The 19,051-nt window shown below is 32.1% G+C and overlaps 1 protein-coding gene across 1 annotated transcript in view; it reads right to left on the bottom strand.

The window, feature by feature from the left end:
• Positions 1-19,051, bottom strand: part of snRNP-U1-C (small ribonucleoprotein particle U1 subunit C) — a 31,525-nt gene that overhangs the window by 4,307 nt on the left and 8,167 nt on the right. Inside the window, exons 4-5 of the mRNA XM_035371950.2 lie at positions 15,995-16,093; positions 5,257-5,397 (exon numbers count right to left, since the gene is read on the bottom strand). Of these exons, the coding sequence (XP_035227841.1) occupies positions 5,257-5,397; positions 15,995-16,093 (240 nt within the window). The remainder of the gene's footprint in view (positions 1-5,256; positions 5,398-15,994; positions 16,094-19,051) is intronic.

The following is a 19,051-nucleotide window of genomic DNA, read 5'->3' as shown; positions in this document are numbered from 1 at the left end:
TATCAGCTACTGTAAGGGCCCTCATTTTTGCGATTTTCGTGAGCCCATCGTAATCACGAAAATTTAAGTCTCACGAAATACTTTTTTTTTTCAACTTTCGGTTCTGTTCACATACTTGCCAACCTATGACACTCAAAAATCAGGAGATTTTTTTAAAAAATCACAATGTTAAAAAGACTTTTAAATGATAAAAATATAGTTTTTAATAATGAATTAACTTTAAATAGTTACTAAGTCTTGAATGCAGGCAACACAAAAATACCTTAGACATAAAAAACATTTTTATTACTTGCATCGTAAAAAAAAAAAAAAAAAGGGGGGGGGGACACTTTAATCAATTTTCATACAAATGTTATGAACAGTGGCAGATTTTGCTTTCGTTAAGAAAGAAACTTTATATTCTTATAGAATAATTTTGTTCATAGCAATTGCCTGCTTTCACTAATAAAAGTTTTTCTAATGTATCATCACTAATATTAGATCCAAATTTAGTCCTCGTTTTCGCAACAACACTGAAAATCCTCTCACACTCCGCATTACTATGGGAAACTGTCAAGATGGCCAACATAATTCTAGACAGTTCACTATATTTTAAAATTCCATCAGCACCTTTCAGTTTTCCAATTAAACTCCAATGGGTGTCAATCCTAGCTGATTTTATAACTTCATCCAAGTTTTCTAATTGTAAACTGCAAAATTGCGACTGCAGTATATCAGTAGCAACATCAATATCATCATCTTTCATGACTAAACGAAGTAACACAGGAAATCTGTTCAAAAAGTACCTTATATCAGAAAAAGATGCATTTGCTGGAGCAGAAACATCACAATCTTGACTGGAAAGTTATGTAGTATGTAATCACATACTCGAGAGAATTAACTTCTGACATGAAAATAAAACTTATTTTTGTCTTCTGAAAGTTCTACTACTTTTGTAGTTGCAGCTCCTATTACCAAATCTTCATCTTTCTTCTGATTTTCTATTTCACCATAAATCACATCATATATAGAATTACAAGACAAAACACAGACTGGTTTTTACAAACTTTGATAAAATGTCTTTAAACAGTTCATAAATCATTGATTGCAAAACATGAATTAATGGAATTCTGCTTTGTAGAATTGTGTTAAAAACATCGAATGATGGCAAAATGAAATGTAAAAAAAAAAAAGCAAAAAGCTTTGTTAAGGTCCAAAGAAAAAAACATAAATATTCGTTCTTCTCAAGATAAACTTACAGTAATCGGAAAATGTTTCGTGAAACCGTAATTTATGAAATAAAGAACAATTATGATCTAAAGGGTATCAAAATTTACAAAAAAAAAAAAAAAAAAAGCTTTATATTTGTTTACTTTATTTAAACATTTCTTTCAATGTAAGTTGTTTAAGTTGCTTCGTTTTTTATGTGCTAATATATTCTCTTTAATTCTATAAACAGACATAATTTCTTCTTCATTTACAAAGTTCCGCTGTTGAAGTCCTATAATTGCTATGTCGAGAATACCGACTAATTTGTCAAGCGAAATTTTTTCGTTTTCAATAACCTCTGTGTCACTTTCTTCAGTATCGGAAGCGAATTATAATGACGAGCAATTTGATTTAAATCATATCAAAGACGGAGTACATCGAGATGAAATACTACAGTATTAGTAAGGAATTATAAGCCAAATAAAATAAAAATGTCTGCCCTGAAGGTAAGGATAGTGCTGACAGATCAACTTCCAATTCATTGCGTGCCGCGACGTTTCCCACCCCATCGCCGCCGCAGAGCAGCGTGAAATTGATAAACAGATTTCGGAATGGTTAGATAAACAAAGGATTATGCCTTTATTCATTTTTTGCAGCTATTCCACTTTTTGTTTCATGACTTTCATAACTTTCATATCATACTTTCACTTTGTATATCCTTTACATATTAGTAAATATATATCGGAATTCTATTTGACATAATCCAAAGTTAAAGCTTACTTTTATAAAATTGCTCTAACAGTCTGCAAAAAATAATAAGCCTGATCCAATTCCAAGATTAAGGAAAAACGCAATCTGCAACATTAACTGAATTAGATAATTTTAGCTTAGCTTATACCGTCCGTTATACATTAAATGCGCATGCGTAAGCGTATTATGCGCATGCGCACACGCATATATGCAGCTGCAAAGGTCTTACGCATGCGCAGAGAGTTTGTAGCTTTGAGGTCTGGATTATGGGTGTGCGAATTAACGACTTTTGACTGTAATAATAAATATCAAAAATGTGTTCATCCACATTTATTGGTAAAGCTCTCCCTTTTTCAGCTGCTAAATTTAAGAGGTGACAGGTGCACCTCATAATCTGCAAATCTGAATTTTTCTTAAGATGCCTGCAACGCCAGTCTTCAAGCCTACCATTACTGGTGCATTATCGGCACCAAGTGCTAAGCAATTATCCAGAGGGACTGCATTTTCTTTTAAAGTTTTAATAATTAGCTGTGCTATATTAAAGCCTGTCGAATGTCCTTCTAAAGTGGGGACAGACAGTAAACTGCACTCAATTTCTGAAGACTCTGGATTAAAAAAGGAAACAACAATTGGATACAGTTTTGAATTGGTATTATTGCTTCCATCCGTAGAGAAGCAGAACGGAGCTGTTTTAATGCAATCAATAACTGAAGATTTATTTTTCAAACCCATTTCTTTAACAATTACACCTGTTTTGGTCCTTGCAGTTGAGTATTTCTTAGCGATTTCACTATCGGGAAACATTTTTCTAAATAAAGCTGCAGCGTGATCTGATGCATTCAGTGGCAGGTTGTGGTCCAGTAAAAAGGCAGAGAACAGACATTCTGTATTAATCCCTTTTTGGTCTTTTTTTTTCCGAAGAAAAATTCAATTTTTCGTTTTTTTCAAAACATCTCATGTTGTCCTTGTGTTTTTGTGTACACACATGTTTGAGAACATCTGCCCTTCCACCATGCGAAATCGAAAAATCGCAACGACAGATGGTACACATCGCAAATTCATTACATTTCCTTGAGGAAATAATGGAAGGAAAGTCAACTGTGCATGATTTTTGAAACGTGCACGAGTATTTCACCTTTCTCGCAGACATAACAAAAGATGATAATTTCTAAAACTATTTCCTGAAGGCACGTGCACTCGCACAACTCAGGACAAGATAAACAAAAGAACATCCAAATAACGGCCAACGGCCTTGAGCTTGCTTTGTGCTCATTGGCTAATATATGCCAGACGACACGCAGTGGAGCTCAGTGCCCATTGTTTGTCTTAAGATGGTAAACTTCCAAAAATGCAGGGTGCAGATTGCGAGCAAGTAAGTAAAAGTGAAATGCATTCAGAAGAAAGCATGCGAGGGAATCAAAATAATTTTTTTTTTCAAATGAAATCATATTCACTGACGGGCTGAAATATATCTGCATTGCAGTGTTGTAAAACTGTATGACAGAGTTATTTTCAAATGAAGCAGTTTAGATACATATATTATAAATAGTTACTTACTATTTTTAGGCCACAAGGGGCAGATACTCAAAACAATGAATAAGAGGATTACTGCAGATTAAACTAGGAAATCTGCTTTACATATTTTCATCTTACACATATGAATTAAGTTCATCATTTAAGCTGTGTCACTTTTTAGATCCACAAAGAATTATATTTAACTAGCATTTGTAAAATTACCCATTTTTTGTTTTCATACAAATCTCTTAAAAGGGATGCTAGTTAGATCAATAATAAAAATATAAAAATATTTTAAATAGTAAGGCAACATTTACCAAGTGCAAATAAATTTTATGATTGAAAGAAAGCAACTACTTTGCATAGAAGATTAAATATGCAGTATTTTATTTATTTTCACTTGTATTTATACTAAAAGGCTATATATTGATTTACAAGACTTCAGGCTCTTGAATCATTTAAATTGTGCAAGAATAACACATTTATGGGGGGGGGGAATGTTTTCTGTTAAAGAAATACAAATCATTCATCAATAACCTAATTTGTGCAAGAATAACACATTCAGGAATTGGAAAAAGAAAGAAATATAATGTTTTCTCCCTTCCAAGAAGCAAGTGCTCCTGAACACAGAAAAATTCTTAGTACAGTCAAAAGTCTTTAATCCGGACTCGTTGTGATTTCGGCGATTCCGGATTTCTTTTTCTGGATTATAGATCATCAGTTTAAATCTGGTAAGATGGCACGCAGAAATTATAAAATTAAAAACATGAAACCATAATTCATGAAATAAAGAGCAATTATGATCTAAAGTGTATCAAAATTTACAAAAAAAAAAAAAAAAAAAAAAAAAAGAGCTTAATATTTATTTGTTTACTTTATTAAACATTTCTTTCAACGCGCGCATGCGTAAAGCATACATTACGCATAATCAAAATTAGAAAAACTGCAACCAGAAAACCATTTGATGTGTATTCATGATATTTATGATGACGAGAAATTTGATTTAAATCATATCAAAGATGGAGTACATCGAGATGAAATACTGCATTTAGTAAGGAATTATAAGCCGAATAAAATAAAAACATCTGCCCTGAAGATAAGGATAGTGCTGACAGATCAACTTCCAGTTCACTGCGTGCTGCGATGTCCCCCCCCCGGCAGAGCAGCGTGGAATTGATAAACAGATTTCGGAATGGTTAGAGAAACAAAGGATATGCCTTTATCCATTTTTTGCAGCAATTCCACTTTTTGTTTGATGGACATCGAAACATGCTTTCGCTTTGTAGATCCTTTGGCAGCTCCATAATCGGAAATTCTTTTTGACATAATCGAAAGTTTAAGCTTACTTTTATAAAATTGCTCTAATAGTCTGCAAAAAATAATAAGCCGGATCCAATTCGATGATTAAGGAACAACACAATCTGCAACATTAACTGAAATAGATAATTAGATAATTTTAGCTTAGCTTATACCATCCGTTATATATTAAACGAGCATGCGTAAAAGTATTATGCTCATGCGTAAAGGTATTTGCGTTTACGCATGCACAGAAAGTTTGTAGCATTGAGGACCGGATTACAGATCATTCGGGATTACGGACGTCCGGATTAAAGGCTTTTGACTGTATTCTACAAATCTTCAATACAGAGTGGCTTCCACGATGTGCCCAAAGGGGGAGTGGACCTGCAGTGAGATTGAGTTCTCGGAGCAGGGAAGCCCAAACTTATCTTATCATAAAACTTTACGTGGAATTTTGATTTGCATGCATAGTTTAAAGGCACAAATGCAAAAAGATTGACTTACCTGGAACCATCATATTGTGTGGCATTGGACCAGGAGGACCCATAACGGGCATGGGGCCAGGTATTGGACCAGCTATGGCTCCTATAGGAGGTGGCATCATAGGCATTCTTTGGCCAGGCACAGCTGGCCTGGCTGGACCCGCTTCAAAATAAAAAACACTTTTTAATCATATGCATTCATACAAGTTATAAAATACCAAAGTACATTAATCCTGTCCAAGACAACTAACAAGCAGTCATGAATCCAAACAAATGTAGACATGGCTACCTTAGAGTTGACGGTCACTGCTATTACGAATTTTGTATATGAAAACAATTTTAGTGAAATATGTAAATATATTTTTAAAAAATATAAACAATCTGAAAGTTTTCAGATTTCAGATATGCCCACAAGAGCATTTTTTAACATTTTGTGTGTTACCTTTATTTATTAAATATCACTTAAGCAATAAAATTCAATTCAACAGCAATATTAAAAAATAATTTTAAAACAGCGAATCTCTAGAATTCCTGATACACAGTCTCACGCGGTGGAGATAGAAATGTTTTTTACCCCCATACAGTGTTGCCATTGCTCGTTTTGAAATCCTAGAGTTTCTTAATCAAAAACTCAAAGATACTTTACAAAATATGAAATAGATAATAAAAAACAAAAATTCCAAGTGCTGGCTTCCAGATGCCCATATTCGGTTGGAGACGTGCGTTATTCAAAATTTGATGGTACTGTTTTTTTATGACAATATGAGGAACATACATACATTTATGCAGATTCTAAATTATTTAATTTCTTTAAATATAATATAGGGTGATAATATTTGGTGGCAACAATTTGAAAAGTGATTCAGACTTTTAAAGTTTTCAACGTAAAATGCCAAAATGAAATTAATAGGCCTTCTTAGCTAATACCCTCTGGGATAATTACAAGAAAAACAGAGTTACAAAGGTAAATCCATTTAACACATCATGGTTATCTCGCGAAATTGGCTGGTGACACTCCACACTGGAGATGGCTTCCATGACAAATTTTTGTCATGAAATTTGGTGAGCAACTGCAAAAAGTTGTCAAGCTTGGCAACATTTTGATCCAATCCTTGTGTAACTGCACCAGTCCAACATAACTGTATATGCCTTACAGCAATTTTGAAACATACAAATTTTTTAGAGAATGCAGGAAAACTATACGAGACTGGAAAGAGCATAAGATTTAAATTTTAATTAATAGTTCAGATTACTAAGAGATCACTGTATGAGCTTTTGCTTTGCATTGCCTTGAATTTGAAGTGATAATTACTGACTTGTGCTCTCCCATACTGAGAACACTATTGGTATTTTTGTGTCCATTAAAAATCAGATGAAAGTGGGCCAAGAAAAGATGGAAGGGACCATCAAATCCATTAACCCTTTGTGGCTCAGTGCTACACTACATGGAACAGCCAAATTGAATTGCTTCTGAAACCTTTAAATTCAACCGTAAATAGATAAAAATGCCTTTATAATATACTTTGAACTTTTCTTTTTAAACAGTAGATAGCAGCATATCACAAGAAGACACAGAATTTTCATTTATTATGTGTTATTAAAATCCACTTTTTTTCAAGTAATTTTCTCTATTTTTTTAATTACATAAAAATTTTTATTTGGAAAAAAAAAATTAGGTATAATTTTGCTGGCTGTACTCCAAATTATTTGTTCTATATTTTTTTTTAATCTTTCATACAAAAACCATACACATAATCATTGAATAAAACTGGGCGTTCCATTAGCGGGAACACTGCGCCTTTAGCGATCTCATGCTGTTACGAATCAGAACATCTGTGCTTAGGAGAGAACTTCCGTTGTTTACATTTTCTGTTTCCGTTGTTTTTTTGGGGGGGAATGAATTCAAACAAAGCAGTATTGAGGGGTGAGGTGTGTTTTGTGTTATGAAAGTCCTAATAATGGTATCTCGAATTTTTTGGGAGTAGTTTTTAGGAGGGAATTTTATTAGCAGCTTGACTCATCTTTACTAGACCTGCGCGAATTTTTTGCTGTTGCTTTTTAGTCTCATTCCCGTTTATTTTCAATAATTGTGTAGATATTTTTCGTGTATGTATATATTATGGGCTTATTTTTCTTTATTGTTAATATTAATTGCAGTTAATTCTTTTATTATTAATTTTCCATAAATGGCACGGAGAGGTCCAACTCTTTCCGAAAATTTGTAAATATTTTTGTATATAGGACTTGTGTATATGGATATTTATCTCATTTATCCGTATATATACAAGAATATTGTGTATATCCAGGAAACCATGTATACAGCCATAATACAAAGTTTTTTCATTCTTATACAAACGCTTCTACTCATTTTCGTGCTTTACTGCAATGCTCGGTTAGTCGCACTTTTAAAAGCTCTGGCGGTGCAGTGTTCCACCTCATGGAACACCCACAGAATTAAAACCGTAAGTGCAATTTTTACAAAATTTTACCTGTATACTCCTTTAGGACTAAATAGATAGCATACAACTTTTTTGTTGAAATTCCAACGTTAACGTACAGTGCGCTGCAAAGGGTTAATGAAGACATGGAAGCAGCTCAAGAATAGATGGAAGAGGGCAAAATAAAAGATGAAAGGGGCTATAAAGTAGTCGAAGAAGAGATGAACGTGGGCCAAGAAATGATAGAAGTAGCCATGAAGTCAGTTCAAGAAAAGGCTGAAGCAGATCAAGGAATGAAGTTCCCGAATTGTTTTCTAGAAGAAGTTCCTGAACTTCCAAATTATGTTAGGTTCTGGCAACCATGTAAATAATAATTCTTCAATTTCAACAAGCAATTTGGTCATTTTTACATACATTCTTTTTGCTGTATTCCAAATTCTAATGTTTTTTTTTATAGACAAATCATCATATTTTTTGCCTTTAACCCAATTTTAAAAATGCACTTGTAGGATTTAGGTATAGTAAAATAAATGTTGCAATAAAATTCTATAGAACATAATATTTTGCATACTTGCTAAAAAGAACAATGCTTTGAATCTGTTCTTAAAAGGATCACTCCATAATTTCTATTTAAAAAAAAAAAAAAAAAAAAAAAAAAAAAAAAAAACCTGTTTCTAAGTAGGTTAATGACTGATTTTCAGGATACATACTAATTGAAACGTAAAATCAGTATATAGGTGATAAATAATTTTTTGCAATTATAATTTATTCCACATTTTCATCAGGATGACTGCACTAATATGTAAGCACTACTTTAGCATATATACAGAATTCTTATTGAAATTAAACTTTTGATTTCCCTGATAAAAATAAACAATTTTCTGGACCACATATTACAAAGTAGTTGGAACATTAAGTATGTGTAACTAAATAATTTTATGTGTTTAAATATAAAATAAGCTATTAACAATAAAAGTAAATTACACTTTCATACAAAGGTTCTATTTTTAAAATTTCTACCACAAAACAGTTGACAAGTATAACATTGGCATACTTCATTTTCTTTTTAAGAAAATGTCTTTGTAGACCTGCATTATAATTTTTCATAAAGCTGAGAAATATTCAATAAGTAAAATTTCTAATATGAAAAATGTGCTCTCTTCACCTCAAATAAATGTTCTTCAATGCATGCACTTATATAAAAGAATTTCTTTCTGAAAATTTCATAATGAAATGTTTATTTCTTACACAATTGTAACAGTTAAAATTTTCTTTCCCTATTGCCAAACTTCATTATTACGCATAACTTGATGACTGTCGTACCCGAAAACACTTTTTAAACTGCAATACAAGAAAGGACAGATCCAATCAACCTGAAGTTTTAATGATACATTAACCTTGACAAGACATGTAAATAAATAGTAGTACAACTCATATGTGAGTGATCTACAAAACTTTCACATATTTTGTGAAAGTTCTCTTCCTGCATATGATGCTAACCATATTGAATAATCCCACAAACTGTGAATTTAGTTTTAAATTCTCATTTTACCACATTTAATCATAAATATCTATTTGCAGAACTTATTTTTATTATTTAGAGATAGGCTCTTCCACGATGAGAAGCAGCATCGTGGCTATGCAAAGAGCTCCAATCAATCTCTTCAGCCCAGCATCACATTACATAACTTGAAAACGGAAAAATATTTTTGAATTTTTAAATGCCGCTTTTCACATCGGTTAAATAACGTGGCTTTGACCCTCATGTATGAGCATCAGTTTCTGTTCTGTGCTTCTGGTTTTGATAGATTTATTAGTGTAAACAAACTAGGAATCACAGCATTTTAAGTTAAAGGGACACCGGTGTGTTTATTTCATTAGGCATTTTTTTTATATTAGAACACAGGGAAATGCATCTAGCACAATGTTTTCTTTTTTTGCTAGAAGAATGTGGGAAAACACATCTAGCTGACTACAGCAGGTGCAACGCTGCCGAACTTCCGTGATGGAAAAACTCAGACCAGTTGGCCTTTTTTAAATTTAGCTGAAAACTAACATACACTTTCTTGGTTCATTATTACAGAAAGAGAAAGATGTCAGCTTTCCCAAAGTGTGATGCATCTTACTTGCAAAAAAAGCTGTCATTGTCCTGTGTGTCCTCATTTTGAATTAATCCACACATTGCAGAATTATTAAATTGGAATTTAATTACCTAGAGATCATTATTGCTTAATTTTCTTTTACATTTTGTATTTGTAATTTTGGGTAGTTTTCCCTTTCACCGGTGCAAAACTCGGCAATCTTTATTGCAGACTTTATCGCAGACTTTATTGGCGACAACACACAGAATACATATAAAAAATGTTGACTAATGTTAGTTGCAAGAATTTTTTATTTTGAAGGTATAAAAATTTTAATGTCGTTTAAACTTTTGTAAAATAGCCAATAAATAAAGACAATTATTTAAGAATTTACTATGCTTTCATGGTACAACATCACGTGACCCCAAGTGATCTCATCTCACGTAAACTACGCTACAAAAATCTTATTCTCTCAGTAATTATTTACATTAATTTCAAGTTAAATTTTAATTTCTAATACAAGTTTAAAAGCAAGAGTTATTTTAATTCATATGAATAGCTTACTCAGAAATTGTGTAAAAGCGCAGTGCTTTACTTCGCTAGTGCATTCTCATTAGATTGGATGAATTTAACACTTGTCTTTGCTTTTTCTATATTTTTGCCATCGCGTGAGCAGTATGATTGCATTTTAATTGATTTAATTACCACCCGCAAATGAACTTAGAGCATAAAACTTAACTATCTGGTAAAAAGTCTATGTAATTGTATGCGAGTATTGAAAGAAACAATCAATCTGACAAGAAATGGCTGCGACGTGCTTTGAAAATGAGGAGTAAAAGATTACCAGCAAAGATATTCCATTTGCCATTGGTTGTACCATTATTGGCGACTTGCACCGGCAAAACGGAAAAGTACCTAATTTTGTTTTCAAGTGTTTAGCATTTCTTTTCATACTTATAGTTATAATTTTAGTATTTCGCACATTCCATTTATTTCTATTAATGTGATATTCTTTATATTAATACATATTAATAATTAATGTACTTAAAAAATTGAAGTCATTATATTAAAATGCTGATTTTATATGAATTTTTGGCTCTACTCTTATATACGCCCCAAGATCACCAATGTGGCGATATGTGTTCTGCGCTGGTTTTCGGCACAATGGTTTTGGAGACGAGGTTATTTGTATGGCAACCCTTTTGATGTTGAAACTTAACTCTTTTGCTGCAGCGGTTTAATTGCTCATTGGTTCATGTCATGCGTGTTTTGAAATGGCCTATGTTGCAATGAGAGACGTGGCAAGATTTCAGTCGCGTATTTTAGATTGTGTGCAAAGTAAATTTAGTATTAAAAGGTACGATGTTGGAGTGGTACGAGTCTTTTGTTCACGGGTGTGTTTCTGCGGATCAAAGTGCATTTTTGGAATTTCTGTGGGAGTCAATACTTTTAAAACGAAGATTGGCGTGTCCGAAATGCAGAGCTGATATGAGAACTCAGACAAAGAATAGCATTTCTGATAGACTTGTGTGGGTTTGCAGTCAAATGGTTGCTGGTAAAGTATGCGGCTTTCAGCGGAGTTTAAGATTTGGGTTATGGTTTTCCTGTAGTAAGTTAAGTTTGGAGGAAGTTTTTATCGTTACTTTCGAAATTTTGAATCAGTGATTTTTGGTTAGAAACTTTATGTTTCTGCTATCTAAATTTTTTGCTTCGGATTTTTAGCTTAAATTGTGTGTTCAAAACGTTGTTTTTGCATCTGCAAAAACCACATTTTTGGAGACATTTTAGGCTTAAAGTTTGAAATGTATACAGTCAAAAGTGGTTAATTCGGACACCCATAATCCGGACCTCAAAGCTACAAACTTTCTGCGCATGCGTCGCATTGACGCGCAAGACCTTTACGGCTGCGAATATGCGTGTGCGCAAAATACGTTCACGAATGCGCGTTTAATGTATAACGGACGGTATAAGCTAAGCTAAAATTATCTAATTCAGTTAATGTTGCAGACTGCGTTGTTCCTTAATCTTTGAATTGGATTCGGCTTATTATTTTTTGCATACTGTTAGAGCAATTTTATAAAAGTAAGCTTGAACTTTCAATTACGTCAAATAGAATTTCTGATATATATTTACTAATATGTAAAGGATCTACAAAGTGAAAGTATGTTTCAAAGTCTATTAAACAAAAAGTGGAATTGCTGCAAAAAAATGGATAAAGGCATATCCTTTGTTTATCTAAACTTTAACGTTTGTTTATCTAAACTTTGTTTATCTTTAATGCTGCGGCGCACAATGAATTGGAAGTTGATCTGTCAGCACTATCCTTATCTTCAGGGCAGATGTTTTTATTTTATTTGGCTTATAATTCCGTACTAAATGCAGTATTTCATCTCGATGTACTCCGTCTTTGATATGATTTAAATCAAATTCCTCGTCATTATAATTCACTTTCGATAGCGTAGAAAGTGACAGAGGTTATTGAAAATGAAAAAATTTCGATTGACAAATTAATCGGTATTCTCGACACAGCAATTATAGGACTTCAACAGCAGAACTTTGTAAGTGAACAAGAAATTATGTCTGTTTATAGAATTAGAATGTATTATCACATAAAAAAAGAAGCAACTTAAACAACTTATATTGAAAGAAATGTTTAATAAAGTAAACAAATAAGTATTAAGCTTTTTTTTTTTTTTTTTGCAAATTTTGATACCCTTTAGATCATAATTGTTCTTTATTTCATAAATTACCATTTCATATTTTTAATTTTATAATTTCTGCATGCCATCTTACCAGACTTAAACTGATGATTTATAATCCGGAAAAATCGATAATCCGGAATCACCGAAGTCCCGACGAGTCCGGATTAACGACTTTTGACTGTACAAAAAATTTAGATACTAATATGACATCATGGAGTTTCTCGGCAAAAATATTTGGCGAGAAACTTGTCGCCAAGCAAGGGCGTATACAAGAGTAGTTCCGAATTTTTTTGTAAAAGCAGGCTTAACTTCTGAAAATGGATGGGCCAGTGGCAACATTGCATTTCAGGAGGTTTGGTCTTGTGGCTGCACTTCGTTCTCCGCATGTTGGTCCTCAAGGGGTTAAACAATAACTTAATTATATTAATGTTACTTTCATTTAATTTTTTAAGTAACTCATTAATTTACAAAATAAACATAAATTATAAGTTTAAAAAGTATTACACCATTGTATTATATCAAAATTAATTTATATCAGAGGTAGTTGATTCACATAACAATAGACTTGAAAGATAACATGACTAAAACTGCTGCAGGATGCAACTTTCAGAATCTCCTATTTATTCTTTAATGTTTCTTTGGATTTTTAGTTGCAGAAGTAATATTCAAAAATGTATTACTTTAACTGTCTGACGTGGGCAGCTCAGTCACCGAACTGCTCTCTTGTAATGGCGCTATAATCTCTTGTAATAAAGAAGAATTCAGGCAGTTAATCAGAATTAATTTTAAAATGAGATAATTGCATTTTTGTTAAAAACTTTTATGAAATAATTAATCCTAGAATAACAATTTTTTATTTACCTCAAATAATTATATGTGGCAGAAAAATACAAACATGATTTTATTTAACACAGTTATAAAAATTATCAAAAATCTTTTGCGTAAAAAACCAGTACGTATAATTTTTCACATACCTCAAACATGTCTGTATTAGAATCGCTCTAACTACCACTTTCCAAGTCTGCAAAAATATCACTGTGAGAAAAAGACTCATTTATCCGTCATGTATGCTCTTCTATTAAATACAATTTTTGTTTTGCCATTTAAGTGCAAAAATGCGTTGCTAAATCATACAAAATATCTATCAAAACACTAGGGGGAAAAAAAAATCCAATAGCAATAAGTAAAACCTCTGAAAAGATAGAACACCTACCTTGCGATATCTGCAAAAAAAGTTTTCTCAAGCATTGATAACGTGCATTTGTTTATTTCAACTGATCGAGTTAAACAGCCAATACATCACTCAACATCCATGAATCTTGCTCTTATTTCAAACAAAATACCAAACATAAAAAATATTTCTTACTCTCGATAAATTTCACCATAACAGACAATTTGATAAATTTCACCTGAACAACAGAGGGGAAAAAAAAAAAAAAAAAAAAAACCCACTCCACCACCACTAAATACAGTTAAAAGTCGTTAATCCGGACTCGTCGGGACTTCGGCGATTCCGGATTATCGATTTTTCCGGATTACAGATCATCAGTTTAAATCTCGTAAGATGGCATGCAGAAATTGTAAAATTAAAAATATGAAACCGTAATTTATGAAATAAAGAATAATTATAATCTAAAAGGTATCAAAATTTACAAAAAAAAAAAAAAAAAAAGCTTAATGTTTATTTGTTTACTTTATTAAACATTTCTTTCAATGTAAGTTGTTTAAGTTGCTTCGTTTTATGTGATAATACTTTCTCTTTAATTCTATAAACAGACATAATTTCTTGTTCAGTTACAAAGTTCCGCTGTTCAAGTCCCGTTAATTGCTGTGCCGAGAATACTGACTAACTTGTCAATCGAAATTGTTTCGTTTTCACTAACCTCTCTGTCACATTCTTCATGTCTTTATCCATTTTTTGCTGCAATTCCACTTTTTGTTTGTTGGACATCGAAACATACTTTCGTTTTGTAGATCCTTTGGAAGTTCCAGCATCGGAAATTCTATTTGACATAATCGAAAGTTCAAGTTTACTTTTATAAAATTGCTCTTACGGTCTGCAAAAAATAATAAGCGGGATCCAATTCGAAGATTAAGGAACAACGCAATCATTAACATTAACTGAAGTAGATAATTAGATAATTTTAGCTTACACCGTCCGTTATACATTAAACGCGCAGGCGAAAACTTATTCTGCACTTGCGCACACGCATATGAGTAAAACGCCTGTGCGCATGTGCCAACGCGGCGCATGCGCAGAAAGTTTTTAGCTTTGAGGTCCGGATTATGGGTGTCCGAATTAACGACTTTTGACTGTATTCTATTTAACCCCTTTAATTGCTGCGGGCATATATACACACCTTGCTCAGCCGATGCATTAACTGCCCCGTGCGTATAAATACGCCTTTCCGAAATACTATCATTTGCTTTGCTGCTACCAGTAAAATTATTCACAAAGCTTTGGAATGAAACACCACAATGATCTTGACAGAGTATGAGGAGGAGGATACTATTTCAGAAAAGAAGGAGGGAGGAACTTGGAAAGGGGATGTTTCTGAAATGGTGAAAGTAATGACTGTGCAGTATTTGCTGACATTTCTGTTTGATTAAAATGTATTTTTTTTTTTTTATTCTGTGCCTTCTGTTTTCATTTACAATTTCAAGTAAGTGCCAGGAAGAAAGAAAGATATAACAGATGTTTCAAACCCATTTATCTTTTTAGAATTATTTTTTGATGAACTGCTCGTTCTTCATATTTTTACTGAAACTATTTTGCAAACAAATATATGAACCAACACCTTGCAAAAGGAAAAATGAAGAACAAAATTGCACCATTCAACCAGTTCAGAAGATATATAACCAGTTCAATATATGTTTTTTAGGTATACTGATTACACAAGGTATAACACTGAAATCTGATATTGCACTTTACTGGTCTAAAATTAAACTGATCCAAACTGCATTTTGAGGGATCTTTTTTATTATAAAAACATCATTTTTATTATACTTTTACTCTAAACATTAAATTTTGTGCTTTCATTTTTTCTTTTTTCTTTATTTTGCGAAAGTAAAACTTGCACTTATTTTCTCTCTAATGCATCACATAACTACATGTGCCTGTGAGGAAAAATGGTGACACTGAGGAGTGAATCTTGTACGTTCTCCGCGGCAGTTAAGGGGTTTAAAAGAAATATGTGGTATGCCCAGCTACACAGTGAATTAAAGAGAAATTCATATACAACACACATGACCGTGAGATAATGTTTGCTGGAAATACACAAACAACACAACCATCCCGAAGAGGTTAAAATTAAAAAATATGCTTAAGAAGCTTCAAAATCACTGAAAATGACAGAGATCAGAAAAATTATTTTTATTATCAATAGGCAGCATTAATTTATATATAATATATTTTATACACATTTTAGTACATAAATCAGAATTTTTGTATTTTTACATCAGGTAAATACTTTTCTCCCAAAAGCATGAAAAACTGACAAGATGTAGAAGTGTAAAATAAAATATATTTAAATACTTACCTTGGAGATTAGGTGGTGGTGGTATCATAACCCCAGATGGTTTGGCATTATTAGCTGCAAACTGGCCAGACTGAAATTTGCCAGCTTTAAAAGCAGCAGCTACAAAAAGAATAAGACAAAGATTAATTATAATCGATTTTCATAAATACTCAGCTAAAAGCATATAAAAAGCAATTTTTTAACTCATTTACTTTAATTTAAAACATTCCAACATTCAACAATAGTTTTGATTTTAATTTTTTAATATTCTATGCACAATCAGGCACAGCAATTTAAATGCTTTTACTCCTTGATAAGAGACCCACATTATTTTTTATTGAAAATTGGCAGAAATTTAAGGTTGAATCTCATTTTAAAGGTTCAAGCTTGTATACTTCTCCGACATCAAGAAATATTACTTTTATACATTAGAATTGTAAAACTCGACATCTTAATTTCCAAAAAGAACTTTTAGAAGAAATTAGAGAGAAAAGTGACCGATTGAAATCAATCAAAAGAATGTATTTTTTATCATAATCCAGTACAACCTTTCTTTATTTATTCTGGAAGACCTAGAAGAACTAAATGGTACACTGAACATAAATCAAAATAAATTTTGTTCATACTCATAGTACAGTTTAAAAACTATACACAGAAGGTAAAAACTATATAAGAAGGTATAAAAAAAAGAGTCATCCTTCATTTAACTTTTTTTTGGGTGGCGGTAAATCAGCTCACTAATTGAAACTTTTTACTTCGCAGACTAAATTTCACCAACTCAAATAAACATGGTTTAGGAAATGATTAAAGTGAGTCAGTCTAATTTAAGAAGTTGAAGAAGAAATTTTATGCAAACAAATGTAAATACAAGTAATAAGAAACTGATATAAAATAATATGACAGCAGGTTAAAATACACCAGCCTCATAGCATAACTGACTTTGTTGAGGTAATTAGTCACAGTTACTGATAAACCTGTTCATGGATATTTAACATCCAATGATGCAAATTCAGTAATTTGCAGAAAATGCTCAAACTGCATCAAGAAGAGATGATTAGTATTCATCATCTGCAAGTCCCAATGATTCTGCAAATTTCAGAATTTGTTTCATATTAATGAACTAAAACAGCAACTTTCCCACTTCAATCTAAATCTTGAATGAAAAAAGCATGCTAACTTATATTATTGGTATCATGGGAAAATATGATTTAATGCTACAGATAAAAATATAAACTATATTAAAAAAAAAAAAAAAAAAAAAAAGAAGACTACCTCACGATTGGCAATTAACTCTCTAGAACATCCACACTACTAGCTCCTTTAAAATAGATATGTCCATAAAGATTTACATAGGACCCACAATACCAATAACCTCCATCTTTTCCACTCTGTTAATTAAAACTGCAGGGCAATTTGTCAGAACATAAAAATTAATGATTAAGCATTTATCATTACAACTGCTAGTCATATTTATTGGCAAATTCTGTGAAAATCATAGGTATCAATTACCAAAGAATGCTGGAGTAATGAAAAATGTAAAATATTGATTCTTGTGAAAAACTTCAGGGATTATCATGTGTTATGAATGATTAATTATCTTGGTTTCTGGTAACACTAGATTTTACGGATTGAAATGCGTTCAGCAGCCAACTGCAGTTTTGAAAATTTATGGTTACTAGTAAAATTTCATGACATTTTTTATTCTAACATTGCCTCACTAATAACCAACATTTAAGTTTTTCTCTTCCTTCTAAAGATTTCTGGGAACATTTAAAAATAAATTTTTTGTTGTAATTACGCAACTCCTGGAAAATTGAAACTCAATTTACATTTTAAAAACTGCTGTCTTTCATTAGTTTTTCTAATGAAAGCAATTTATCTACTCCCAGCAGACAACATCATACGTGGTTACAAAGTTCAATACTTTTATAGGTAAAAGTATAGTTTAGGGTACCCCTTGGCGAAACTTGGCGCTACATGGATACCGATTTTGTGCAATTCTTTGACTACAAGCCAAAATAACAAGACAAACAATTGCACAAGCTCGGTATCCATGTACACATCGACCTATTTTCACTTAAAAAAAAATCCTAGAATTGAACAAACTTGCATTGCACACTTCCTTTACTTTGTCCATGTACACATCGATATAGTTTCACTTAAAAAGTCAAAGGAGCACCAAATTCTACAATATAAGAAAAAAAAAAAAAAAAAAAAAAAAAAAACATATTCTCAATAAAATACATTTTAAACCAAATACTAAAATAACATAAAAAAGGAAAAACATGTTATACATTTAAGCACTACCAAAAGCAAATATTCACTTACCATGATTTTCTAGTTCACTTCGTACACCCAGAGCCACGTAAAAATCAAAAATATCAATCATACTCAAAGGACTTTTTTCAAACCAGCTACACTTTCTGATTGAACGCTTCACATAGTGAGCATCTGAACCTTTCTTCCTACAAACCCATTCAAATCCATCTAAAAGGGTTTTTACTTTCAACTAGATGCATATCCTTTCTACATACACTTATAATGGCTACTAAGTAAACCTTCATTTACACACATTTACATTCCACGATTCAAAATTTTCCAGAATCATGCACCCGATTACGTCACAATAGGGTTTCCATAACACTCAACTACTCAGGCTACCATAAATGAAACAACAACTTGGCGATAAATCAAACAACAACTTCGCCATAATTACAAGTGGTACCTTACAGTCTACTCTACCCCTTTTATATTAAAGCACCCACTGCAGTTAATCACCAAAACTGGCAACTTATTCACTAACCTTGTTACATGCAAATTTTAAATAACACCTGAGTTTTATTAAGTAATGGCTGCTTTGGCAACAGAGTACTTTAAAATTTATAAAGAAAATTTTTTGAATTATAATGATCTAAGTTGCCTCAACAAAAGTTTAACACAAATATTCTATATTTAAAGAACTTGGAATGCATAATAAAAATATACTGTTACAAAATGTCAAGGCGCGGTGAGATGGCTTCCCCGCAAAGCAGTTTTAGGGTTGCCATAAAATAGCAAGGGAAGGCAGGGTTGCCACAT

The sequence above is a fragment of the Stegodyphus dumicola genome, chromosome 12, assembly GCF_044657685.1.
Source record: "Stegodyphus dumicola isolate Sdum_Otavi_A_Nest chromosome 12, ASM4465768v1".
Taxonomy (NCBI): domain Eukaryota; kingdom Metazoa; phylum Arthropoda; class Arachnida; order Araneae; family Eresidae; genus Stegodyphus; species Stegodyphus dumicola.
This window is presented reverse-complemented; position numbering and strand designations above follow the sequence as displayed.